The 27998-nt window shown below is 44.7% G+C and overlaps 1 protein-coding gene across 3 annotated transcripts; it reads left to right on the top strand.

Annotated features, from left to right (window-relative positions):
- The first annotated feature begins 541 nt into the window (after positions 1–541).
- Positions 542–27575, top strand: LOC138825577 (acyl-coenzyme A synthetase ACSM1, mitochondrial-like). 3 transcript variants are annotated; one of them, XM_070020225.1, is made up of 14 exons: positions 542–751; positions 5595–5711; positions 7477–7687; positions 9922–10129; positions 11407–11547; positions 13756–13915; positions 16664–16743; positions 17618–17741; positions 20871–20951; positions 21636–21737; positions 22711–22838; positions 24125–24224; positions 25688–25807; positions 27253–27575. In XM_070020225.1, the coding sequence occupies exons 1-14, from the start codon at positions 593–595 to the stop codon at positions 27337–27339; spliced, it is 1818 nt and encodes a 605-aa protein (XP_069876326.1). In that variant the 5' UTR covers positions 542–592; the 3' UTR covers positions 27340–27575. The 3 variants fall into 3 exon arrangements, with proteins under 3 accessions (XP_069876326.1, XP_069876325.1, XP_069876327.1); XM_070020224.1 differs by having other exon boundaries at positions 545–740; positions 5513–5711; XM_070020226.1 differs by having other exon boundaries at positions 648–751; positions 5513–5711.
- The last annotated feature ends 423 nt before the right edge of the window (positions 27576–27998 follow it).

Raw genomic sequence — 27998 nt, 5'->3', positions numbered from 1 at the left:
AGACAAGACAAAAGAAAAAGAAAAAAAGAAAAAAAGAAAGAAAATCCCTCATTTCCATTTCCCGGAGTCCATTTCAATAAATATTATTTTATCTGATCAGATGCACATAGGCATTATGCCTTTGTGTTCCCCTCCTAAGAATATCTTTCTTTGGTCTCACTGTGTGTGAATGCATAGAGTCCAGTATCACTTATCATGCCCATTTGATTTTTACTCCAAGCCATCTCATAAGAATTGGAGATGAGGGCTGGGAAGGTGGCTCAGTGGTAGAGCACTTGCCTTGCATGCATGAGGCCCTGGGTTCGATTGCTCAGCACCACATAAGCAGAAAAAAAAAAGCCGGAAGTAGCGCTGTGGCTCAAGTGGTAGAGTGCTAACCTTGAGCTGAAGAGCTGAGGAACAGCGCCCAGACCCAGAGTTCAGGCCCCACAACTGGACTCAAAAAAAAAAAAAAAAAAGAATTGGAGATGACTTCATAGTGACAGCTTGTTAGGTTTTGGGGTTTTTTTTTTAACTGATTAATCTCCCCTTGGAGGCCTATGATAATTTTCTGATCAATTCTACCAAGCATCTCCTCCCCCCCTGCTTAATCATGCAATTCCTAACATGTTGTCTGCCCAAGGTTTCCCCAGCCAGAAGCTCAATTCTGCTTTGTCCACATTCCTGGAAAGAACCCGAGCTCAAAGAACGGACTTTGCAAAGCTTTCTATCCTACCCCACAATATCTGGAACAGGATCAGGTAAGACAGAGGTAAATGTCGGCTTCTTTAAGTGTGTCTGACTGTGGATTGTTGTGTGTGTGTGCATCTAACACCAATAACAAAAAGCTCTAAATGTAATCCAGTTTCAAGCTGTGGCGGTGCCATTTACCAGTTAGATTATGAGAAGCAGATCACTTCCCTTCTCTAACACTTCGTGTTCTTGGCTGCAATGTGAGGGTATTGTTATCAGGTGTGCAGAATGTCTGAGACAGAGCCATGCCATGCATGTGGTGGTATGATTGGTTGACTCATAAAAGGTGACTGATTCACACTTAGACAACTCTCAATGGGTTGTGGGTGGAAAGTAGAGGAAATACAATACCAAAGGTAAAAAAAAATTCCCATGAAGAAGTTGGTGCACTTTCTGTAAAGTTGTGTGTGTGTATGTATGTGTGTGTGTGTGTGTGTGTGTGTGTGTATGTACATGTGCACCCATGCACATGCTGGGGCTTGGACTCAGAACCTGAGCACTATCCCTAAGCTTTTTCTTTTCTTTCAAAACTAGTGCTCTACCACTTGAGCTACAGTTCTACTTCTGGGGTGTGTGTGTGTGTGTGTGTGTGTGTGTGTGTGTGTGTGTGTGTGTGTGTGTGTGTGTGTGTGTGTGTGTGTGATATTAATTGGAAATAAGAGTCTCACAGACTTTCCTGCCCCACCTTGCTTTGAACCACAGTCTTCACATCTCAGCCTCCTGAGTAGCTAGGCTTACAGGCATGAGCCACCAGCACCTGGCAATGTCTTTTATTAAATTGAAAAGAAAACAAAACCATCAGATGAGGAGGGGGAACTGCTGGGGGCTGAGGGATGGCTGGACATCCATTGAGCCTTGCTGTAGACTAGTCTTAATGCTGGCAAGTCACTTATGTGACTTGTCTCACTCATGAGAATCTGGGTGTTATTGTTGTGTCCCCTTGTACAGACATGAGCTCTGCCCAAGATTGTCAAATCAAGGAACCAAAAGTCAAACTCTGGGTCCATAATTCTACTATCCTCATGCGGCTCCATCAAATAGCTTTGAGTCCAAAGACCAGAATTTGACTGCAAGAACATTTCATGACCCCATGTACCTGTACCAAGCATGCAGTTCTGACCCCAGCAAACTCAAAAACCCATAATGCTTTGCTTTCAGAAGACACTTGAAAACACCTCAAAACAGTGCACTTTTAAACACTTTCATAGGAAGTCCTTGGACTCTATGCTCCAGGAGAGGCGAACAATCTTCCAGTCTGCTCTCTGATACTGTTTAAAAGCACACATAGCCCCTCCAACCAATTTTTGAGAAATGAAGCATCAGTTTTTCTGTACTTCACATATCCTGTGGCCACGGTGCCTTTTTTCTCCTGGATTTTCATCTGTCTGTTTTCTGAAATTATGACAAAAAAAGGGAAGAATCTATTTTTGATGAGTACCTACTGGATCAGAAATCTATGAAGAAGATATAAATATGGATTTAGATTTAGCTACAATGCAGGGGTATTTATTGATCTTTAACAATAGAATTACACTCCATTTGTTTTTTTAGTATAGACACAGAAGCAGATATAGCTATAAAGATAAATATACATAGGGAATATATATACTAAGAATATATACATATGTATAGATATAGATATAGATATAGATATATATCAACAAAGGTGAGGTGGGGTTCCTACATCTGTATATATCAGAGCAAAAACTAGACCTGTTGTTTCCATGTCTAGGAATTTGTTGCAACTTCTCTTCAGGCTGTATTCCAAAGATTACAAAACCATTTCAACTGGTCGGGCTGCATTGCTCAATGAGAGTTTCCACACAAGAAAACAGTTCAGTACCTATAGCTTCTATTTCTAAAGCAGGTATCTGTTTTCAGCTGGTGTTCTATAATTTCTACCTGTTACCACAGGTCCAAAGCAATCAGTGCTGCCAACGTTTCTGTTTGAGAGGGACATTAAGTCAATAGCCCCAGGGTACACAGATGATGAATTAAAGGACTAGAATCACAACTTGCACTGTGTGAGTCCATCTCGGCTGAGCACTGCAGCCCCTTGAGCAGGAAAGAACTCAAACATATTTAGAAGATTGCTCCATAGTCACTCCTTCCCTATTCGATCACAAGAGATATCTGAATTCACTGGGACTGCCATAGAAAATTAGAACAGGGGCTGGGAAGTTGGCTCAGTGGTAGAGCGCTTGCCTTGCATGCCTGAGGCCCTGGGTTCGATTCCTCAGCACCACATAAGCAAAAAGAAAAAAGCCAGAAGTGGCGCTGTGGCTCAAGTGGTAGAGCACTGGCTGAGGGACAGTGCTCAGGCCCAGAGTTCAGGCCCCACAACCAGACCAAAAAAAAAAAAAAGAAAATTAGAACAGAACTTCCACAGAAGTTCATTTTCTCACAGTCCTGAAGACTGAAAGTCCAAAATCTTTCTCCTCAACTTGTAATGTCTTGGCTGTGTTCATGTGGACCTGGCATTTTCCTCTACATGAGTCAGTATCTTAATCTCCTTTTTTTTTTTCTTTTTGTTTTAATGCTGTTCCTGGGGCTTGAACTCGGGGCCTGGGTGCTTGCTGTCACAGAGCTTTTTTGCTCAAGGCTAGTGCTCTCCCACTTAAGCCACAGATCCACTTCTGGATTCTTGCTGGCTAATTGGAGATAAGAGTCTCAGTGACTTTTCCTGCCTGGGCCAGCTTCTGTGGTCCTCAGACAGCCTCCTGAGTAGCTAGGATTACAGGTGTATGACATTAGTGCAATGCTTCTAATCTACCTTTCTACAGGAAGAACTGTCATATTGCATTAGGGCCAACCTTAGTGACCTCATTTTTTAACTCGATTGCCTTTTTAAAGACCCCATCTCCAAATAAAATCCTATTCAGAGTATTGGGGGCTGGGACTTCAAACAATGCACCTAGGAGAACGTAATCTAAAATATTAATAGATTTCTTCATTATAACCCTCTGTTTTGGTCTGTAGCTACTTGTTTCAGTGCCAGGGATTGAATCCAGAGCTTTCTGTATGCTTAGGCAAGAGCTGTACCATTGTGTGCATCCCAATCCTTTTAGTCAATTGTGTGTGTGTGTGTGTGTGTGTGTGTGTGTGTGTGTGTGTGTGTGTGTGTGTGTGTGCCCATCCTGAAGCTTGAGCTCAGGGCCTGGGTGCTATCCCAGAGTTTTTTTTGCTCAAGGCTAGTACTCTACCACTTGAGCCACAACTCCACTTCCAGATTTTTTGGTAGTTCATTGAACATAAGAGTTTCATGAGCCAGGCGCCGGTGGCTCACGCCTGTAATCCTAGCTACTCAGGAGGCTGAGATCTGAGGATTGAGGTTCAAAGCCAGCCTGGGCAGGAAAGTCCATGAAACTCTTATCTCCAATAAACCACCAGAAAACTGGAAGTGGCATTGTAGCTCTAGTGGTAGAGTGCTAGCCTTGAGCTGAAGAGCTGAGGGACAGCGCCCAGGCCCAGAATTCAAGCCCCATGACCGACAAAAAAAAAAAAAAAAAAAGAGTTTCATGAACTTTCCTGCCCAGGCTGGTTTCAAGCTGTGATCTTTAGGTCTCAGCCTCCTGAATCATAGCTGTGATTACAGGTGTGAGCCCCAACACTCTGCCTTTCGTAGTCACTTTTAAAAATTAGGCTGTTTGTACTGCCTTTGGAGAACTATTTAAGGAAGATCTTAACATTATAGGTAGACCCACATAAAAAATTAGCAACTGAGTCTGGTGAGTTCCCACAAAATCAACTATGGAGGGAGACGGATCTGGGAAAATTCAAGTAGTAAGCTTCAAGAAGAACTCTGCTAGTTTAAATGTCAACAGGGAAGAAGCAGTTATTAAAGGCACATAGGTATGAAAAAATAAGGAGAGGTGAAAACTGTCAGGCTGAAGGAATCCCATATATAAGACGTAGACAGGCATCAGCTCCAGCTGTCCCGTGCTAATTCAAAGTAAAGGCCGAGTGATGTTGGCTATTATTAGTTTTATTGATCTATTCTATACATCTATCATCAAGCCTGTTCACAAAGTGCCTTTCTTCAGCTAACATTTTCTTGTATACATCAAAAAAATCACATGGTACCCCATAAATACACAAACTTATTATGTGCCCATTAAAATTAATAATAATAAAGCTAGGCATTCATGGCTCACTCTTGTAATCCCACCTACTTAGGAGGCTGAGATCTGAGGATCATGGTTAGAAGCCAGCCCAGGCAGGAAAATCTGTGAGATTCTTATCTCCAGTGAACCAGCAAAAAGAAAAAAATCAGAAGTGAAGCTATAGTTCAAGTGGTAGAGCGCTAGCCCTGAATGAAAAAGCTAAGACATAGTGACCAGGCCCTGAGTTCAAGGCCCAATATTGGCACACAAAAAAAAGAGAGAAAGAGAGCTGGGCTACGTCTCCAGAGTAAGCATAACTTGGAGCATAGAACCTCCAAATGATCCATTCCCAGCACAAGTATGATAGCCATAGGCCTGCCATCCTGGACTTAGATGAGAGAGAGTGGGAGGAGATATCCAGGAATGTGTACCAACCTTATGTCATAGCTACAAACCCTCCTTTCCCCTGGCATTTTGTGCCTATAATCCCTTAGTGAGGGAGGTCAATCACCATTGAAACCAATGAGGCACGCCTTCAGATTCTGGTGCGCTGACACAAAGCTATCATGACCACAATAAGAAACCAGGGAAGGACATGCATCCATCCTGCAGAGGACATACCTATTGCATGGCCAACATTCTTAAGGCAAATGGTGACCCTTTGTCCAATTCCTCAGGACCACTATGCAGTGCCTGGGGAGAGGCCGGGTTCTCTGGGGCATCTTCAAATCCAACCACAGCCTCAATCTTGCCCCTCAGCAATTGCACTACCAGCATGTATCAGGAGTTGGAGCCTCAAGTTGGAATGACCAGGAAAAACCTGAAGGATTTAACTTTGCAAGCCACGTGCTAGACTACTGGGCTCAAATGGAGAAGGTAAGTCGTGGAGAAGGCTAGACATTCTCTCGGGCCTTTTCTGGCTTTTTCATTCCATAGTCCTGTGTGCATGCTCCGCCTCTCCCCTAATTGTGCTATTTACATGGCTACTGATAAATCTTCCTAAAAACCTCAATCTTCCTTCTTCTGAAGAACTTCTGATTCTATATTGCGTTCTTCTGTCTCATAATCTATTTTCCCTAGCCTAGAGTTTTCACATACCAGTTTCCTTTGCTGCTGAAGAAGATTGTTTACTGGTGTCAAGAGTTCCCACAACAATTCGATTATTCTGTTGTAGATTTGATGTTTTATGAAGTAAATAAGGGTCTAGACCTTCTTAGACCAATTTATTTCTAAACCCAAACTCTAGAATCATCTTAATTTAAAAACCAAATGTTAAATGTTGAAAGGGATGACACTGATCAAGTTATATTGTGTTCATAGACTGCTTTGTTAAATGGCAACTCCTTTGCACAACTACTTAAAGATAATAATAAAGAATTAAACATTAAAAAATAATAATAATAAATTAAAACCAAGCCAATGGCCCATACCTGTAACCCTAGCTACTCAGGAGGCTGAGATCTGAGGATTGCAGTTCAAAGCCAGCTGGGTAGAAAAGTCCATGGGATTCTTAGTGACAATTAACCACCAGAAAATCAGAAGTAGAGCTGTGGCTCAAAGTGGTAGAGCACTAGCCATAAAAGAAAAAGCTCGAGCCAGGCGCTGGTGGCTCACGCCTGTAATCCTAGCTACTCAGGAGGTTGAGATCTTAGAATCACGGTTCAAAGCCAGCCAGGGCAGGAAAGTCCATGAGATTCTTATCTCCAATTAACCACTAGAAAACTGGAGGTGGAGCTGTGGCTCAAGTGGTAGAGCGCTCGCCTAGAGCTGAAGAGTGCAGGGGCAGTGCCCAGGCCCAGAGGTCAAGCCCCACGACCGACAAAAAAAAAAAAAAAAGCAGAAGAAAGAAGGAAGGAAGGAAAGAAGGAAGGAAGGAAGGAAGGAAGGAAGGAAGGAAGGAAGGAAGGAAGGAAGGAAGGAAGGAAAGAAAGAAAGAAAGAAAGAAAGAAAGAAAGAAAGAAGGAAAGAAAGAAAGAAAGAAAGAAAGAAAGAAAGAAAGAAAGAAAGAAAGAAAGAAAGAAAGAAAGAGAAAAAGAAAAAGCTCAGGAACAATGCCCAGGCCCTGAGATCAAACCCCTTAACTGACTAAATAAATAAATACCAAATGTTTAGCAGTTATATTAGCCTTTTTGTTTCTATTTATTTTACTTATATTTATTTTTTGATTTACTTATTTATTGTCTTCTTCATTTTACTATTACAGTAGTAATTATTATAATATTTAATTAATATTTTTGAGCAACTGTTCTATGCAGATGAAGACATTATCGTATGTGCTTTTGCTCATGAAATAACCCCTTTAAGCACTACTATCTTCTAGGTAATATTAATGGCCCCATTTCACAGATGAGAAGACTTAGGCACAGAAAGGAACCCATGGGTTAGATGGAGTTAAGACAGAACTTGAAGTCTCCCTTAAGAGACATGAAGTCTATTCATGTCCTATAGGGTTGGGGGAGGGGGAATGTTGATGGGGCCCCATCTCACTCCCCAAGTTGTTTTAAAACTGTAGATGTTGTCGATGATATCTCAGTCCTGGGGCTGTGCTCACTGCTGGAACATTAGCATGGCCCTGGGTCCTTCAGGGAAGTGCCCTTTCTTTGGAAACAGGTACTAACACATCGTCTGCATTCTTGCCTAGGAAGGCAAGAGAGGTCCAGAACCCGCCCTCTGGTGGGTGAATGGCCAAGGCAATGAAATAAAGTGGAGCTTCAGAGCAATGTCAGACTTAACTCAACGTACAGCCAACATCCTCACGCAGAACTGTGGCCTGCAGCAGGGTGACCATCTGGCCTTGGTGCTACCTCGAGTACCTGAGTGGTGGCTGGTGACCATAGGCTGTATCCGAACAGGTCAGTGACTAAGGGGTCCCAGGGGCCCTTGGAGCTGGCCCACCCAGTCCTGTGATGTTGGGTGCTGTGCCCTCCCGCCTGGCACTGATACCATTTTGAGACATTGGTTCAGAACACTTTTTCTTCCTGATACCTTCCTTCTGTCTTTCTGCTTCTCATGCTCTCATAAACACTTCTGTTTCTTCTCTCCTTCACACTAACATGCACACACATACACACACACACACACACACACACACACACACATACTTTCCCTTGCACAGTATTCTCAAACCTTTCCACTTTTATTTTCTTAAAAAGATTTTCCATTAGTATTTTCCTGCATTTGAGCTCTCTCTCTCTCCTCTCTCTCTCTCTCTCTCTCTCTCTCTCTCTCTCTCTCTCTCTCTCTCTCTCTCTCTCTCTCTCTCTCTCTCTCTCTCTCTCAAATAAGATTCCTTTATGTACATGGTGATATTTACAAATACCTATAAACACAGGAGCATATGAACCTGTTATACTCCAGATGTTGCCTTTATGTAGTCATAAGGAATTGCCACACACAAGATATTGAGGTCTTTCCATTTCTTTACAAATGGTACAAATATAGTGTGCATATTTGTACACACACATGCATATCACATTTTCTAGGTCCACTCACCCATTGATCATCTCTTTTATGCCAACATTCTCTATTTATATATTATCTGTCTATCTGTCTAGCGATCCACTTACATATCTAAACTATCTGCCTGTCCATGTATGTCCCTACCTGTCTATCTCTATCTCTCTTCATATTCTCTAACAAAATAGCCAGTTGACTCAACAAGATCTCGTGCAATTAACCATTAACAGCAAGGACAAAGGACTGTAGAGAAAGCAAGCCATGTCACTCATACAGCTAAGAGATGGTGTGTGCTGATCCCTGTGAGATGAGCAGGATGAGAGGCTTCAAAGCAAAGGCAGAGCAATCCAAGCCTAGGCCTGGCATATGCAAAAGCTTCCAAGTCAGGAGCCCCTTGGTGAGGCGTGTTCATTTTGAAGTGCACCCTTGAGCTGTGAAGGAGAGAGGAGGAGAAAACAAGTGAATGGCATCCTAGACTTTCAGGTTAGGGAGTGTGATGTATTCCTGTGGCAGAAAGGTTGGTCTCGATGAATCTTGGATAGCAGGAGGATTCAGAGGAGGACATGGTGGAGGCTGCCAAGGGCTGGGGCTCACTGTTCGTGATGGGGATGGAACAGAATGGAAGCAAGCTTAGAGAACATGGTGACTTACCTTGATAGGAGAAGAAGATTCAAGACGACCTCAAGGGGCTGAGGGAAAAGGAGGACTAGGCTCCATCTAGTCATGACACCATCCTCCCAGCTCTATTCCCAAATCTTATGTAAATTTGGCCAAAGCAGGGCCCATTTGTCCTCGAGATGGATGTCTCTCAAGTGAAAAGGGTAAGGCAGGAATTTCCTTTTTTAAAATGATTTTTTAAAATTGTTTTTATGAAGGTGATGTACAGAGGGGTTACCATTTCATAAGTCAGGAAATAAACACATTTCTTTTAGGGCTTTCCTTTTTTATTTTTTTGTGCTGGTCCTGGGGCTTGAACTCAGTGCCTGGATGCTGTCCCTGAGCTTCTTTGTTCCAGGCTAGTGCTTTTCCATGTAAGCCACAGCACCACTTCTGGCTTTTGCTGAATAGTTTATTGACAATAAGAGTCTTTTTTTTGGGGGGGGGTGTCCAGTCGTGGGGCCTGAACTCTGGGCCTGGGCGCTGTCCCTCAGCTCTTCAGCTCAAAGGCTAGTGCTCTACCACTTGAGCCAAAGCGCCATTCCAGCTTCTTTCTTTTTGCTTATGTGGTGCTGGGGAATTGAACCCAGGGCCTCAGGCATGCGAGGCAAATGCTCTACCAATGAGCCACCTTTCCAGCCCTGACAATTAGAGTCTTACAGACTTTTCCTGCCCAGGTTGGCTTTGAACCAGTATCTTCAGTTCTCATCCTCCTGAGTTGCTAGGGTTACAGGCATGAGCCAAGCCACCAGTGCCTGGTTTAGGGCTTTCCATTTTTTAACATAGACAGGCATCACCTGGAAATCTTGTTAAGATGCAAGATTGATGTGGCCTTGGGTGTGAGATTCTGCCTCTATGGAGCATCTTTTGGCTAGCAAGTGGTTAGGGGATTTGTCTACAGGCGAGCCAGGCCCAAAACCCATGGCTGTAAACAGGATATGAAAACATACAAGGTTTCCTTTCTCCTCAACAGGGGTCATCTTCATGCCTGGGACCAGCCAGATGAAAGCCAAGGACATTCACTACCGACTCCAAGAGTCTAAAGCCAAAGCCATCGTAACAACAGAGACCCTTGCCCCAGAGGTAGACTCTATAGCTTCTGAGTGTCCTGCTCTGAAATCCAAGATCCTGGTGTCAGACCAAGGCCGTGAAGGGTGGCTGGACTTCCGGTCTCTGATTAAGTGAGTTTCTGCTCTGATGAATGTGGTTCTCGGCTATGTCACTGACTGGCTGTGTGACCCTGGGCATTTTCCTTCCCTCCCTGATTCTTAGCGTTTGAGAACGTTGGACATATGCGTTCCGTCATTAATATATACTCAGTACTGAAATGGCACAAAGAAAAAGTGTAAAGTAACCATGTATTCGATATGGAATATAATTTTTATATAAAAATATACCTGTGACTTGAGGCACTTGAGGCACTGTAATCCTGGTTTACTCAGGACGCTGAGATCTGAGGATCCCAGTTCAAGACCAACCCCGAGCAGGAAAATCCATATGAGACTCTTATCTCCAATGAACCACTAGAAAACCAGATGTGGTATTGTGGCTCAAAGTAGTAGAGCACTAGCCTAGAGCAAAAGAGCTCAGGGTCAGTGCCCATACCCTGAGTTCAAGCCCCACAACTGACACAAAAAAAGAAAAAAGAAAAAAGAAAAAGAGGCTGAGAGCCAAAGAAAAGTTCCTGAGACTCTTATTTCCAATTAACCAGCAAAAAAAAAAAATCAGAAGTGCAAGTGTGGCTCAAGTGGTAGAGTACCAGCCTTGAGCGAAAAAGTGAAGCAAGAGCCCAAGGCCCTGAGTTCAAACTGTACCAGCACCAAACTAAACAAGTGTAGTGATTATATAAATCTTCCTCGATTTGTCTTTCTCATCATCCCTCAACACTAAGGCCATAGTGTTCAATTCTTCTCACTGTAGCTTGTGGGCAACTAAGCCAAAAAAGCTTAACTATGTGACTAAGGGCAAGTACCACTATAGCTCAGACTGTGTGTGGGTTTGAATCTTAGTTCTGCCCCTTGCAGGCTAGGTGTCTTCAGGTAAATTACCTACCATCTCTGAGCCTCAACTTCTTTATCTGCAAAACAGGCATGATTAAAGTATGCATACTTCCTGGAGTTGATCTTGAGGACTGAATGAGTTCCTGTCAGTAAATCACCTAGAGCATCACCCAGAAAGATTAAGTTAAAGTTAAATCTAAAGATTTAACTAATCTTTAGGTGGTTTTTTTTAATCCATTATATTTCCACAGTTTTCCAATCCTAAAGATATGTCAATCCACTCACCCTGACCGTCAGTGTGCAGCCTGATCCTGAGAGAACCTTCTTACACACCTTACAAACCTCCAGATTTCCAATCCTATGTCTTAGCATTTTGTCCTTTGCTTCCCTTCCCTTAAGAGGGAAAAACAACAAGCATGACTTGTTTCTTTTTCCTTGTTCCCTGAATCTCTTTGTAGATCAGCGTCCCCGGAACATACCTGTGTCAAGTCAAAGATAGAAGATCCCATGGTCATCTTCTTCACCAGCGGCACCACAGGCCTCCCCAAGATGGTGAAGCATAATCAAGGACTTGCCTTGCGATCCTACCTCCCTTCGTGGTAGGAAGACAGCTGTGCCTGAGAGGTTGGGTTCCAGATCTGGGTGTGAGGATGGTAGGGCAGGGAACAGAGCTCCAAATGGAAGTCCCTCCATCCTCTTTCCCCTATCTGCCCTCTGATTCAACCTCTGAGGGGGTTGAGAGTTAATGATGTGGAATCCCGAAGGTTTGCTCACAGAGGCCTCGAGAAAACAGATATTTGGGGTGGGGGGTCCTACCAGACCACCTTCACAAGAGGGAGCATCCTGCAGCCCAAACTCATACATGACAGTGTGTTCCTTGGCTGTGATTCTCAGGTTTTGGTGGGAAAAGACAGAATATTCTAGCAAACCTGAGTCTTGATGAGGCCTCTTCCCCTTCATTATCTTGGGAAATAAGACTTCAGAGTTTCCCAATCATGAACTGCTAAGGGAAGAAACTGGGTTATACCAAATCTGCCTCACCCTTGATCAGAGAATACATGAAGGCTAATCGTCAAGCCTTGGATTCATCCTTCAATCAATTATAAGTTAACATTCTCATCCCTCCCCTTACCCTTCCTCCTGTTCAACTAGGAATGTTCAGAACAGGTCAAGTTCTATGTGTTTTCTAACTTATAAACCAGAACAAGAGCAAAGACTTCTGTAGGCAGGAGGTATGAGTGCTAATGGACACAGTTGAGTAGTAAGCAACCCTGGTGGTGAGAAAAGAGAAGGGATCCTGGACTCTGCCAGGGTATTCTAATATTTATATAATTATTGCAATGATATATGCAAAGGAAAAAAAGACATACTAAGTGATGCCATAGAATTATAGAGTTTGGAGAAGAGTGTTGAGGGTGTAGGATGAAGGACCAAGAGGAAAATTTTGAGCCACATTTTACAAGATCTGGATGTAGAGTTTGGACCTTTGTAGGAAGACATTGGGGATATATTGTATGGGCTTCAGTAAGGGAAGGAAACATGGCCAGATATGGATTTCTCAAAAGCCATCATGGTAGCTGGACGTCCGTGGTTCACCTCTGTAATCCTAGCAGTTCAGCAAGCTGAGATCTGAGGATCACAGCTCAAAAGCCAGCTCTGGCAGGAAAGTCTGTGTGACTCTCATCTCAAAAAAAAAGAAAAAAAAAGCTTGAAGTGGAGCTGTGGCTCAAGGGGTAGAGTGCTAGCCTTGAGCAAAAAAAAAAAAAGTGCTCAGGAAAAGCACCCCAGGCCCTGAGTTCAAGCTCCAAGTAAACACACTCACACACACACACACACACACACACACACACACACACACACACACCATTGTGGCTGCAGAATGGGGAAGGGACAGAGACAGAATGGAGGAAGGGACAGCAGGTGTCATAACTTCTTCAGGGGCAAGACAGTTGGTGTTCTGGAACAGGTGACTGAGATGTGGAGGTTTAACACCTTGAGACTTGGAGATGGAGTAGGAAGGACCTGCTAGCTAGATGTGGGGAATAAGGACTGGGGTGTAGGGTTACCTTCCAGTTGTGAGGTTTGGGCAGTGATGACATCCACAGGAAAGAACACTAGAGAGGAACAGGTTTCAAGAGAGGCCAGAAAGACTAAGATCTCTAGGCTTAGGGTGCCCGAGAGCTATCAAGAAATGGTGTTCAATGGGGAGTAGGGTCTGAAGCTAAAGAGACAGGACCTCTATGCTTGTTAGTGTCCTTGCCAAGCAGGGGATATTAACTACATCTCTTCTCTCCCTTCCTCATTCTATTGTCTTGTTGCAAACAACAGAAAGCTCATTCAGACCCCATTTAAGCCCAAAAGCAAACAAGGAAATGTACTACTAGCTGTTGAACTAGAGCCGTGTGAAGTCTGACTTCACCTGTGGGCTCCAGGTTAGACTCCAATCTGCCCATCCCTCTCTCTGCTCTGTTGCAGCTCTGTTCTCAGAAGGGCTCCAAAATAGCTGCCTGCCCCGCCTGGAACAGTCCATAACAGACACAGGTGTTGCAGAACTAACCACACACTCTGTCCTTGGCTCTCCTAGCAAAGGCCTTCGGGGTCAATAGCACTAAGTCTGTTTCAGTCACACATAACCGGGAAGTGAGTGGCAGGGCATCTTTGGGACCCCATGGGTTTTCCTCTGGAGACGGCAGGCATTACATGCACTGAGGGGGAGCTGCTGGTCCCCAGCTGCAAACTAGTTTCCCCAGCCCTGCCCCACACCCTCCCATGGTAGCACCACTGAGGCCACTGTATCTTGGAGTTAGCAGGAAATTATTTCAGTTGAGGACGACGGATGTCTTATGGTGCATGTCAGACCCAGGCTGGATTCTGGCTACCATTGGATGCCTACTGGAACCATGGACAGCGGGGTCTACGGTCTTCATCCACCACCTGCCTCAATTTGATCCCCAGGTCATTATACAGGTAAGAAGAGCAACCTTCCAGTATCAAATAGCTCCCACAAGTTGAGCATCAGTGGCTCATGCCTGTAATCCTAGCTACTCAGGAGGCTGAGATCTGAGGATCCTAGTTGAAGGCCAACCCAGGCAGGCAAATCTGAAAGGCTCTTATCTCCAAAGAACCACCAAAATAGCCAATTGCAGAGATGTGGCTCAACTGGTAGAGATCTCGCTTTAAAGGAAAAGTAAAAGAGAGTTCAGTGTTGTGAGTTCAAGCCCAAGTACTAGCACCAAAATAAATAAATAAACCTCCTAGAAGAAACTCATGTTCACAGGCCAAAAACCAAACTCCTCCTCTAAGAAGATTTTGTTAAGCAAAGAAATCTATACGCTTAAAATAATCCTGTTTCTGGGATTCTCACAGTGTAGGATACTGAATTAATAATTATAGTATCAGAATCACATTTTAAAAAAACAGAGCCCTGTGTCAGTGGCTCACACCTGTAGTCTTAACTACTCAGAAGGCAGAGATCTGAGGATTATGATTCAAAGCCAGCACAGGCAGGAAAAGTCCATGAGATTCTTATCTCTAACTACAAAAATCCACAAGTGGAGTTGTAGCTCAAGTGGTAGAGCACTTGCCTTGAGCAAAAGAGTTTAGGGACAGTGTCCAGGCCCTGAGTTCAAGCCTCAGTACTGGCACCAAAAATAAAAGAATATAAACCATAGCTTGGAAGAAAAGGCATATTTCTGGGCCATTCTCTAGACCTCATAGCTCAGACTTGGTGATTATGAGACCCAAAATATGCACTATGAGATATTAAAGCAATTCCAACAAGTTTGAGTCTTCTGAATCCTAGACCCTACTCTACTCAGTCCTCCTTGACAGATCCATAGGGAGGGACTTTTCATAGGGGGTGCCCTGCCCCACCCCCAAAACCAGTAAGCACCAAGAGGAGTCACAGATTACAGACCGCTTGAGCTACTGAGCCTCAGGCTCTGGGAGAGGCTCAGAGGAGTTGACCTCTAATTGATCTCTAATCCTTAACTTATTCTAGAGCTGTAAACCACAGGAATCCACTTCAAAGGAGTTTAAGGAGGAAAGGATTAGAGTACCTCCTTGATTTAAGATTAGGTCCTGATAAGCCCATTAAGCAACAGAAACACCCAAAGTTGAAAGTGCAGTTAAAACACCTAGTTTAGCAACCCAGCCCATCCTTTGTTTTCCCCTTGGTTGCCACGCCACAGGGAGCCTCGACTCACCTGTGCTATCCAGCAGTGTTAAGACAGGTTCTTAAGTACAAGGTTCACCCCGGAAATGATCAAAATGCAAACTTCTATAAGTGTGCTATTTAATTTATATATTTTTCTCACCACCATCAAGTAAGAAAAACAAAACAAAACAAAAAGTCATCAAATCATACCATCATAATCCAGGGACTACCAGGGTATAGGAGGGGTGAGGCGGGGTGGGGCATGCCCATTGGAAGAAGAAGAAAACACTGAGCTCAGTGAGTATTTGAAACAATTGCAAGCTATCAGGAATCCAGGCAACCTCTGCACCTCCCCTGCTTTTCTCTGGGTCTCTCTGCTCTCTTCTTTCTATTTGTAGACCCTACTTTTAGGTCTTAACATGACAAAGCTGACCAGAGTGATCACAGCATTTCTGGTGGAGATCCACATGACCAGGGAGATGGACTAGATATTCTAAACAGCCACAGCCTAAGCCAATTCTCTGCTACCAAGCCATTAATTCCACCCCATCTGCCAGCGGCTGGGGTAGAGACACCTGCACAGCTAGTGTGGGAGAAAGAGGGGTGTGAGGATCTGGAACTGCACTCCTTCAGGTGGGAGTTGCAGGTGGGTTATGGGTCAAACCAAAGGTTGCAAGGAAAAGCCAGTGGCACAGGCCTATAACCCTAACTCTTCTGGAGGCTGAGATCTGAGGATCATGGTCCAAAGCCAGCCCAGGCAAGAAAGTCCATGAGTCTGTGAACTCCAATTAACCACCGAAAAGCCAGAAGTAGAGCTGTGGCTCAGAGTGAGAGAGCATCGGCCTTGAGTAAAAAATGCTAAGGGAGAGTGTCCAGGCCCTGAGTTCTAGCTGAATTTTGTGCTGGCAACACACAAAAAAGGACTGATTTACAATGAGGATATGAATGTGGGATTTGTGTTGTTGAGGCTGAAGCCAGAAGTTCGAAGCTGTCCAGGTCCAGGGTGACTGGAAGCAGAATGCACCCAGGGGTCTCAATATGCCCCAGAACGACTCTGCATGGAAAATATACAGATAGTTCCGCTTTGAATGCAGGAAACAGGCTTGCGGAGAAATGAAGCAATGGGATGTCAAGGCAGACCAGATGAACCCCGAAGTCTATATTCTCTCCTCTCTACTGTTTCTCGCTCTTTTAGTCTACCCCCATCCCGATCTGAAATTCTGGGGACTGAATTCCAGACAAACTCCAACTAACTGGAGTCTTTCTAAGCCTACCTCTTGATTCTCTTCCCTCTATGTACGTAAGTGGATTTTATTGGACTTCACGATCTTTTTCCTGCTAGAATCTATTCTATGTAAGGCCTAGAACATTCTCTCACTCTTCCTGCATTAACCTGACTTGGTGCCCCCTGTGAAATGCCAGCTTAGTAGGCTGATGTTGAATGAATTAAAGCAGGAGTAAATGTGGTCTCCTAGAGGGGAAATCAGGATTGAGATGGTAATGATTGGTGAGGGTTTTAGCTTCAACTATAATAACAAAGTTCTCCTCTCACTTTTCAGACATTATTCAAATATCCTGTTACTCAATGCCTTGCTGCACCCACTGTGTACCGAATGATTCTTCAGCAGAAAGAAGCCAAGTACGTGGCAATGGCTGGTGATAGCAATCTCTGGGTGGGATGTGAAGGAATTGATGTGTTGTGGTTTGATTGGTTTGCCTTGGATCTTTTAAGGGCAGTGATATGTGTGTGTGTATTTGTGTAAGTGTGTGTATGTGTGTGTGGTATGATAATTATCAGTCTAAGTAGGTAAATCAAAACACAACCCAGAGACCCAGAGAGACACTCAATGAGTCTTGCATTATTCTAAAAATTATTCCAGAGTTGGAGACATGGCTCAGGTGGTAAAGCACCAGTCAGTGTGAGTCCCAGCCTCAGACAAAAATTAATTAATAAATAAATAACATATATGATTCCAATGTTTTCCTCATGAAAGAACTACATGCAAAGCACTATTGGAACCAGATGCTGGCGGCTCACACCTGTAATCCTACCTACTCAGGAGGCTGAAATCTAAGGATTGCAGTTCAAAGCCAGATTTGAGCAAAAAGGAAAAAGAAAAAGTTCAGAGACAGCACCCAGACCCTGAGGTTCACACACACACACACACACACACACACACACACACACACACACACCATTCCCTCTTAGCCACATACGATGCTTCCTTGAGTTTGGGTAAACCTAGTTTTCTCTCTTATTGACATCCAACTTTAATCCAGACTTCCTTGATTTAATTCAACCCCATCTCCATCTCTACCACTCACTCACCCACTTCCAGAAGCGCTAACCCAGACTGACAGGAAGGGAGGGACGTACACTTGACTTTGACCAATGGTAAACTGACCAGAAGGTGATAAGAAAGATAGCAGAGGATGAATGACCCGACCGCAGAGCCCTGAGCATCTGCCTGCGCTCAAACCACAGCTTACGTATTTGCTCCGCCCTCCCCAAGCCTCAAGTTTCCAACCCTGGAGCACTGCTCTACCGGTGGAGAGACCCTGTTGCCTGAGGAGCAGGAGCAGTGGAAGAGCCGCACCGGCCTTCTGCTGCATGAGATCTACGGGCAGTCCGAAACGGTAGGCGACTGATGGGAGCATGGCTGCCGGGGTCATTCTTACCACACAAGTGTACACACAAGCACTGCCCATGGCCAGCAGGGGTCACCAGAGTTCAGGGCTCATTTGTCCCAAGTCAGCTCTCAGAAAGGCGATTCACGTGGCTGGGAAGGTGGCTTAGTGGTAGAGTGCTTGCCTAGCATGCATGAAGCCCTGGGTTTGATTCCTCAGTACCACACAAACAGAAAAAGCTGGAAGTGGCATTGTAGCTCAACTGGTAGAGTGCTCGCCCTGAGCAAAAGAAGCTCAGGGACAGTGCCCCATGACACAAAAGAAAGAAAAGAAAGAAAGAAAGGGAAAATGTACAGTTCATCAGTAAACCAAAAAAAAAGAAAGAGAAAATTTACAGTTCATCAGTAAACCAAAGAAAGAAAGAAAGAAAGAAAGATAATTTACAGTATATGGGGGGGTGGGTGTGTTTATATATTAAATATTTAATGGTATGTATTTATGTTTGTTTATATTAATTTATATTATAAATATATTTTATATTTATTATATGTGACATGTATATTGTGTGTATATATACACATATATGCCAGTTTTGATCTTGTCACTGTGTCTGTGATTGTCAGCCCAGTGGCTCATGGGACAGGAAGCTCTCTCCCGAGAAGGGAAACGAGGCCAACAGATACCATCAACCCACTGTCCCTTCCCAGGGTGGCTGCACAGAGGTAGCTGGGAGCTGGGGATCTGGGTGGTTCAGTGGACAATACATCAGTTTGACTGTACAATACTAGGGGTAAGTGAGGGAATGGGCTAGCTGTGTACAGCAAACACACATACACACATGCCCCCGCACACATACACACAACTGGATCCCTGAACGTCACTGAGCCCCCAGGTGGGGGGTCATGAGAAGATTAGGCAGGTCTTGGATCTGAATGACTTTATCAGTGACAGGATGAGGAAGCTTCTCCCTACACCAGGTTCCATTGCTGATTTTGTCCAGACCTACTTTGCCCAACTTGTGTGTGTGTGTGTGTGTGTGTGTGTGTGTGTGTGTGTGTGTGTGTGTGTGCACATGCATACACACTGGTACAAGGACTTGAACTCCAAGACTGGATGCTGTCCCTGAGCAACTTTGCTCAAGGCCAGCACTCAATCACTCAAGCCATACTTCTACTTATGGATTTTTGATGAAAAATTGGAGCTAAAAGTCTTGTTTTTTCTGCCTGCACTGGCTTCAAACGAGGAGCCTCAGCTCTTGGCCTACTCAGTAGCTAGAATTACAGGAATGGGCTATCCACACATTTACATGACCCCTCTAGTTAACAGAGGTCTGCCATCTCCAACCCTGTAACAGATGGACTATTTTAGTTCCAGTTCACATAATTGAATGCTCTTGTTATTTTCAAAGACAAAAAGTTTAGTGAACTGACAGTTCACACCTCTAATCCTAGCTCCTCAAGAGGCTAAGACTTGAAGAGCATGGTTCAAAGCCAGCCCAGGCAGAAAAGTCCATGTGGTTCTTGTCTCCAATTAACCAACAAAAATTAACCAGAAGTGGAGGTGTGGCTCAAGTGGTAGAGCACCAGTCTTGAATGAAAAAGCTAAGCATAGGATCTTGACTTCAAGCTCCAGTACAAGAGAAAGGAAGGAAGGAAGGAAGGAAGGAAGGAAGGAAGGAAGGAAGGAAGGAAGGAAGGAAGGAAGGAAGGAAGGAAGGAAGGAAGGAAAGTTAGTTCACTGAATTGATCTGCTTCCAGGCCTGAGAAGTGATAAGATAATACGCCTCCTGTTGAATGTTCCTGTTTATATTTGGATAAAGAGGAAGTTGGTGAGAACAGCAGGCTTTACCCAAGGCTTCAGTCCCTTTGCATCAACTATTTGTGACATGTGCTGCTTTCTTTCTGTTCACTCATCCTTGCAGTAATATCTGCAGGAAAAAGGAAAAAGCCTCTTTTCCCAGGAGCTCAGGTCTAAGTCTTTGTCCTGTCCATCATAGATTTCAGCCAGAACTCTCGTTCTAACCTTTCAATCTTGGTGACTCTTAGAGTTCCCATCTCTGAAGCGGAGAGCATAAGGTCAGTCTTTCAGGACTGTGATAGGTCAGTGACATATGTCAATCACTGTCCAGCCCACAGTACCCATGCATGGTGAAGTTATGGTGGTGTCCATTGCTTTTGGTAGATACGGTGCTAGGTGCTGGCGGGGCAGACAGATATGGGACAATCCTGTTCTTAATTCTATAAGAGAAGGACTAGACAGGAAAATTACTGTAGAAGGAGAATGCTCGAATGACTTTTGAGGGATTCGTATTATTCATTCCCTAATCATTTGGTGTGCAGAGTCGCCACACATTAGCAGGGTGCCGGTGGCTCACACCTGTCATCCTAGCTACTCAGGAGGTTGAGAGCTGAGAATCACAGTTCAAAACCAGAGAAGTCTGTGAGACTCTTATCTCCAGTTAATTAGCAAAAAGTTAGAAGTGGGGCTGTGGTTCAAGTGGTAGGACACCAACCTTGAATGGAAAAAAGCCAAGCAAGAGCACAGCCCTGAGTTCAAAACACACACACACACACACACACACACGTGCACAATACCAGAGCAATGTTGCTATTATCGCCTCCTTGGCAGAGTTGGAGATCAGCTAGCATTAGCACACAGAATTGGTGGGTAGTCCCCTGTATGCTATAGAAAGGACAACAATGAGACTGTAAAGACAGGTTCAAGTTCACGGGGAAGACACAAGGGAGGGAAGCAGGGGAGCCACACAGATAGTGTCATAGCCCAGCCTTGAGAAGAAGTTGAGGCAAGATTCAGGTCATCATTCAGAAGCCAGGTACAAGCACTGTCCAATGATCTCCTGGCCTTCCTCTCTGGCTTATAGTGGACACTGCATATCCCCCATGACTAGTCAGGATGAGTCCCTCCTTCCTTCACCTCCAGCAATATGACACTGTCAGTCCTACACACACACCCAACCCAGCCCAGTTTAATAGAGTTGGGTCAGTGTCTTGAGCCTTCTTTATTCAACAGTCAGTGCCATCCGTTCCTTTTGGGGTGGAGGGGAGTCCTGCTTCTCACTATGTTGTGATCCGTCTAGAATCTTTGGCCAACCCCAATTCCTCTTTTCTTTGTAACCAGGGCATCGCCTGTGGCGTTTCTCGGGGAATGAAGACCAAGCTGGGTTCCATGGGGAAAGCCATCGCACCCTTTGAAATCCAGGTCTGTTCCTGGAGGCCTTGGCAGGTAGCAATTAGGGCTCAGCTGAGCTGGAACCCTTCTTATGTGAGATGAGGTTGCTGAACCAGCCAGTTTCCCTTCCTTTCCTCTCCCTATTCTTTCTTCTTTTTCTCTGGAAGCTTTGAGTGAGAGCTGTTCTATTTGGGTACAAACACAGCTCAGATGGTTGCCAGAGACATCATAGCATGGGGAGGAAGAGGCACTGACAATTTTCTGTATCAAATAGTGCCTTTTTGTGTCAGTCATGGGGCTTGAACTCATGGCTTGGGCATGGTCCCTGAGCTCTTTTGCTCTCTACCATTTGGAGCCACAGTGCCATTTTTGATTTTCTGGTGGTTAACTGGAGATAAGAGTCTCATGAACTTTCTTGCCCAGGCTGGCTTTGAACCACGATCCTCAGATCTCAGCTTCTTTTCTTGATCAGTGTTTTCCAGTTTGAAGATAGACGCATCACCATCCCTCTCCTACCCCCTTCCCATTGAAGCAAGTAAACCTTTGACTTTTATGCTTTACCAGAATCCTGATTTCATTCTATAGTCTGACATAATTCCTCTATCATTGTCCTGGTGTGATCCCGCTGGTGTCTCATGAACAAGCCAGGCAATGCTCTGGTGGCACAGAAGGTATGGGGGGCGGGGATTTCTTCACACAAGCTTCTCGCTCCAGATCATCGATGACAAGGGCAATGTCCTGCCTCCCGACACCGAAGGATACATTGGCATCAGGACAAAGCCTGTCAAGCCCGTGGGCATCTTTGAAAGCTATGAGGTAAGGGCGCCCCATCCACTGACACCCTGGCTCCAAGGATTCCTGGGAGCAGCTGTGACAAACAAGACTCCCGCTACGGTGGGAATTTTATTCTCATGTAGTGGCAGACAAAAGTGAACTGTTATTACAAATGTCGCTAAAGTTGAATTATTATCCATCACTAATCAATCAGTGGTATACATGGAACATTTCCATGTAATGAAAGAAGACTCAAAGGAATTACAAAACATGCGCAGGTTCCGTCAGGGGCAGATCACTGCCTTCAAAAAAAAAAATTTTTTTTTTAAATTCTTGCTGGGCACCAGTGGCTCATGCCTGTAATCCTAGCAACTCAGACAGCTGAGATCTGAGGGTCACAGTTCAAAGCCCAGCCCAGACAGGAAAGTCTATGAGACTCTTGTCTCCAAGTAACCACCAAGAGCCAAAAAATAGAGTTGTGGCTCCAAGTGGTAGAGTGCTAGTGTTGAGCAAAAAACCAAAGCTCAGCAACAGCACCCAGGCTCTGAGTTCAAGCCCCAGGACCAGCACACAAAAAGGGACTCATAAACATATGAAAACAAATACAGGGTCATATGCATATGTACACAAACACATTGACTAAAGTAGAGTCTATGCAGCAGAGGATTGCAATGGTGTAACACCTTCAAACAACTGACAGCGTCACCAAGCACCAGGAGACTGAAGCATGCGTTGTCAGAAGTGGGGAGAGCAAGGGGAGGGGTACAGAGGAATAGAGGAAGGGTAGGTAGACAAATGCAGGCATAATATTCAATATGCATATGCGGAAATGGAAGCAGGTCACTTGAGGGGAGGGGAGGGGTTGGGAGGTGGGGAGAAGATGGAAGAGGGGGCATGGATCAAGATGCATGGAATTCACAAGCTGTCATGTTGAATGGAAACCCCTTTGTGCAACTACTGAAGGGTAATTAACTAGTTAAAGATATGAGAGAGAGAGATTCTGTTCTCTTTGCAGAATAACCCAGAGAAGAGTTCAGAAGTGCAATGTGGGGACTTTTACAATAGTGGGGACCTAGCGAAGATGGATTCCGAGGGCTACATCTGGTTCAAGGGGCGGGGAGACGACATCATCAATGCTTCCGGGTAGGTGAAGTTTCCCTCTGTCCTGTCTTCACACCCAGCGTTCTGACAGCCTGACCTGCCTCTGTACCTTAGTGATAAGACCCTCAGCCTGACTCTAAGCAGTCAGCTCTGTGGTTCCTTGTTCCCTTGGTATCTGGCCATGTCCCCTCCCCTTGTCCAACAGAATCAACCAAAATGAAGTTTCAAAGGCTCTGGATATAGTCAGAAGGACTGAGGGAGGAGACTGTTGAGTTGGGGAAGTTTCCAGTGTGCTTGTATTCCAGGAGAGACACAATGATAGTCATAAGCATAGCTGGCCTTGGCTGGCCGCTGGTGGCTCACGCCTGTCATCCTAGCTACTCGGGAGGCTGAGATCTGAGGATCACAGTTTGAAGTAAGCTTGGGCAGGAAAGTCCAATTAACCACTAAAAAGCCAGAAGTGGAGCTGTGGCTCAAGTGGTACAGCACTAGCCTTGAGAAAAACAGCCTCAGGACAGCACTCAGCCCTGAGTTCAAGCCTCAGGACTGGCACAAAAAGAAAAAAAATAGCTCATCTTTAAGGAGCTCTTATGGTATGAAAGTCTTTTCCTGGGGGCTTTGAGCACTCACCTCTTAATCCTGCCAGTGAGATGCTACATTGAAATACAGAACACATTATTGTCTGCCCTGCTTTGAAGCTGAACAACAGGATCCATTCTTAGCTATTCAATCTCCAATATGCTGTTACCATTTGCGCTGGGAATTCACTAAGAAAGTAGATCCAGAGAGCTCTTTCTATACTTAAGGACTCTGCATAATCTACTGCTCCTCGCTCTGTGAGAGGATGGATTATGTTCATTTGTCTGGCCACAGTATAATTTCACCATTATACTTAAAACATCACTTTGCACACTTAAAATATAGATGCCAACCAGGCACTGGTAGTTCGTGCCTGTAATCCTAGTTAGGAGGCTGAGATCAGAGGATCATGGTTAGAAGTCGACCTAGGGCAGAGAAATCCAAGTCCAAGAGACTCTATCTCCAAAAACAAGCAAAAACATTGACTGAAGGCATGGCTCAAATAGTAGAACACCAGCTCTGGGCTAAACAAGCAAGTTTAAGGCTCTGAGTTCAAAACCTGATACTGCCAAATATATATACACACACCACACCACACACCAGGAAAAACCTGAGCCAGGAGTTTTTAGCACAGAATGTCCACATCTTCACATTTTGAGCCCCTGACACCTCATCCTCTGCATCAAGCAGAGATTAAGACTTGGGGCACCCCAGCCCCAGCATCTGCCCCAGAGCCCGTGCTTCTCCAGGTACCGTATTGGACCGTCGGAGGTGGAGAATGCTTTGGCTGAGCACCCAGCGGTGGCAGAGTCTGCAGTAGTGAGCAGCCCGGACCCAAGGCGAGGGGAGGTGAGAAGAACTAGACTGATATGCCCAGAGCTGGGCATGCAAATGCTCCCTGCCCTTCCTTGCATCTTCGGGCCCCAGGTGGAGGAAAGGCAGGGTGCACTTACACAATATGGTCACCAGGGGGCGCAGTGGGCTCAACTGCGGTTCTGAATGTGATGACTTTGACTTTGAATGGTGGTGAAATTGGCTGGTGTTCAGGAGACACAAGCCCCAGTATCCAATCTCTCCATGCTCAAAGCCCAATAACTGGGCTGGGAAGGTGGCTCAGTGGTACAGTGCTTGCTTTGCATGTATGAGGCCCTGGGTTCGATTCCTCAGCACCACATAAGCAGAAAAAGCTGGAAGTGGCACTGTGGCTCAAGTGGTAGAGTGCTAGCCTTGAACAAAAGAAGCTCAGGGACAGTGCCCAGGCCCTGAGTTCAAGCCCCACAACCAAAAAAAAAAAAAAGCAACAATAACTGTACCTTTCCTTATGCTTAAAGTAAGGGAAGTAAAAAGGGGATAAAAATTGACTAACAGAACATAGAATATAGAAGGACTGCATCTACATTGATTCTACAAGTAGCATACCTTCTATGTGTGAGAACTTGTGCAAGCAAAGAGGGAGATAATATATAATATAATATATACATGTTATGAATTATTATATAATATATTCATATATTGTATATGATTATATTATATCTAATTTTATATCATATATAATATAAGCCTATTATATAATATAATCCCTAATATATAATTTATAAATAAAACAATGTATCATATATAATTAATATATAATATATAGTGATATTAATATATAGCTATGTTTATATATCATAAATATATGATATAATATCAAAGTGATAATGATAATGGTGACAGTAGTACTAATTTCAGCAGCTCAGATATTTAGCATGCTTTTGGGGTTTGGGAGTGTGGGATTTGGGGATGGTGAGGTTTTGTTGTTGTTTGTGCCAATCCTGGGGCTTGAATTCAGAGCCTGGGGGTTGTCCCTGAGCTCTTTGCTCAAGGCTAGTGCTCTACCACTTGAGCCACAAGCTCCATTTATGGCTTCTTGGTGGTTAATTGGAGATATGAGTCTCACAGACTTTCTTGCTCAGGCTGGCTTTGAACCCTGACCCTCAGATTTCAGCCTCCTGAGTAGCTAGGATTACACCTAGCTTCTGATACATTTTCCATGAAATGTGAACAGAATATTTTCAGATCCCCCTAGGAGGGATGAACTTTATTGTCCCCATTTCTCCAAAGAGGAAATGGAGCCCAGGAGAAGTCAAGATGTTTTCTAGGTCATAGATTGGCAATGGGAAAGAAAAGGATTTGACCATGATCCTCTCCTTGCTGGAAGACCCTCTGCCTTTGACCATTATAGGCTCAAGCACGCATTCACATTTATTTCTTAAGGTCTAGATCTCATGGCTTGGCCCATACCTAAGGCTCTGGTCCTACTTCACCTACAGGTGGTAAAGGCTTTTGTGGTCCTGACTCCCAAGTTCCAGTCCCACGACCAGGAACAGCTCACCAAGGAGCTCCAGCAGCATGTGAAGTTGGTAACCGCGCCCTACAAGTACCCCAGGAAGGTAAGCGGGGGGCAGGAGGAAGGATCTGGACTGCCGAGCGGTCCAGGCACTGGGGCTGCTCACTGGGAACAGACAAGCTTAAACAGCCAACCTCTTTTCCTCTGCAAAACAAGCAGTTTGGCTTAAGGATAGATTAGACAGAGTGCATCTTATCAGCCCCGGGTTCATTACCAAGCTGCCTGGCCTACAGTTATTCAATACTCTCTGTATGTGCTGGGTCCTACCCTCAGTGTTCTACATGCATTATTATTTTATTTAATCTTGGACACAAACGGACCTAGAACCAGAACTGTGATAGAGATCATAGTGAGACAAGTTGTGAACTGCCTGAGTGTGCAGACAGCAGAAAGAGCTGTGACTCCCACGCCTGTGTGACAGATCCGAGCAATCAGGAGAGGGGAGATAGTGAAAGTTTATGACCATGAAGGACACTGGCTCACGCTGTATGCCTGCTGTGGCTTTTCTGGGTCCTCTGTTCCACTTTTCCTCATCCTGGGGACAGGACAAAGGAGTAGCTAGCTACCTCTTAGACATCTGCCCGGTGTTCTAATCAATGGAGGAGAAAACGCCCACTGTCCACGCAAGCAGTCACTTCTGCCTGGAGAAAACAGACTTCCATTGGTCAAAGTGAGCCATATGACCACAGCCGACCTTCAGGGGTGAGAAAAAGGACTGCAAATACCCAGTGGAGCCCATTAAGATCACCGCAGGCTCTCAGCCTGGACTGTGGGGTCATGTGCAGAGGCAAAGTGGAGCTGGGTGGATTTTTTTGTACATTTTTTATTGCAAAAAATACTGTACAGAGAGGTTACAGTTACATGAGCAAGGTAATTATATTTCCCATCAAGCATTGTTGCCTCTTCCTGTTTTTCCCCTACCATCCCATCCCTCCACAACTACCTCCCCTCCCCCCCACACACACCCTGCCAAAGTTGTTAAGTTCATTTTCAACATAGTGTCTTGTACATCTCATTGTTACAATGGGCCAATCTGTATGCCTATTTAAGCATTTTGTTTTTTCCCTTTCCCACCCTGAATCAGAATGAATGACATCACCCCATTTGTTAGGAAATGGAAAGACTTGGAAACAAATTATATTAAGTGAAGCAAGCCAGGCCCAAAGAAACATAGGTCCCATGGTTTCCCTTATTTGCAATAATAATACATGTGTAAGACAAGTAGAAAATGTTTAAAACTATGTAAATATGACCATATAAAATGATGTTAAGCGAAATGAAGGGACACAAATTTTTTTTCTTGCTTACTATTGTTTCTAACATATTTATAATGTATCATGTGATTTTTTTTTGTTTCTTTGTATGTTCCTCCCCTGTGGTATAACCCCTCTTTTTACTGTATTTGATGTCAATGCCCTGCATCTTGTATATACACTTCTCAGAGTGGATTTTTCCAAGGCAAGGTGGATTTACTTTCTCCTAAACCAGGTGGAGTTTGTTCCAGAGCTTCCCAAAACTGTCACTGGGAAAATTAGACGAAGTGAACTCAGGAGAAAGGAGTATGGCCTGAAGTAGTCAAGAATAAACCTACCGTTTGCCCTGGGACCTGAATTCCAATCCATGGCTGCCTTCGTTTCCCCGCTATGGGGCCAGGGTGAGATGGGCTTTGGCAAGAGTTGGTTAGAAGGGTCCCCCAAAATGTTGTTCCTTCCCATTGAGTCCCTACTTTTCTTGGATTTCCTATAGTCTTTCGGATAGTCCTGATCAGCACTTGGATTGGGATGTGCAGATAAATAAAAGACTGACCACAATGCCAGAGCAGCCCTGTATTGTATGTTCATCTCTGAATTCATCTTGACAAAGTGCCTTCCCTCCGTAATAATAATCCCAAACTTCAATCTGAGCTATGCCCAGGCCAGACTCTCCCCTTGGTTCCAGGGTCTGGGCAGGTTTGAGAAGCCCCAAGTATCCACTAATGAGGGAGCCCCAAGTATCCACTAAAGATCTAAGAGCCAGAATGGCTGATGGACTGTCTGTATGACTCTACCATCTGCCTCTGCCTGTCTCTGCCTACAGCCTACAGAAGGCCGAGGATGCAGGCAATGCTCAGGGAGTCAGCTCTGAGTTAGTAACATGTGGATGCCAGAGAGTCCGAACCGCCACCTTCCATGGCCCTCTGCCTTTTTGTCTCTTCATAATGCCTCTGCTCCAGCAGCGCCAGCAGCGGCTGCTGT

The sequence above is a fragment of the Dipodomys merriami genome, unplaced genomic scaffold, assembly GCF_024711535.1.
Source record: "Dipodomys merriami isolate MVZ:Mamm:240054 unplaced genomic scaffold, mDipMer1.0.p SCAF_138, whole genome shotgun sequence".
Taxonomy (NCBI): Eukaryota; Metazoa; Chordata; class Mammalia; order Rodentia; family Heteromyidae; genus Dipodomys; species Dipodomys merriami.
The sequence above is the reverse complement of the archived record's forward strand: the minus strand, read 5'-3'. Positions and strand labels throughout refer to the sequence as shown.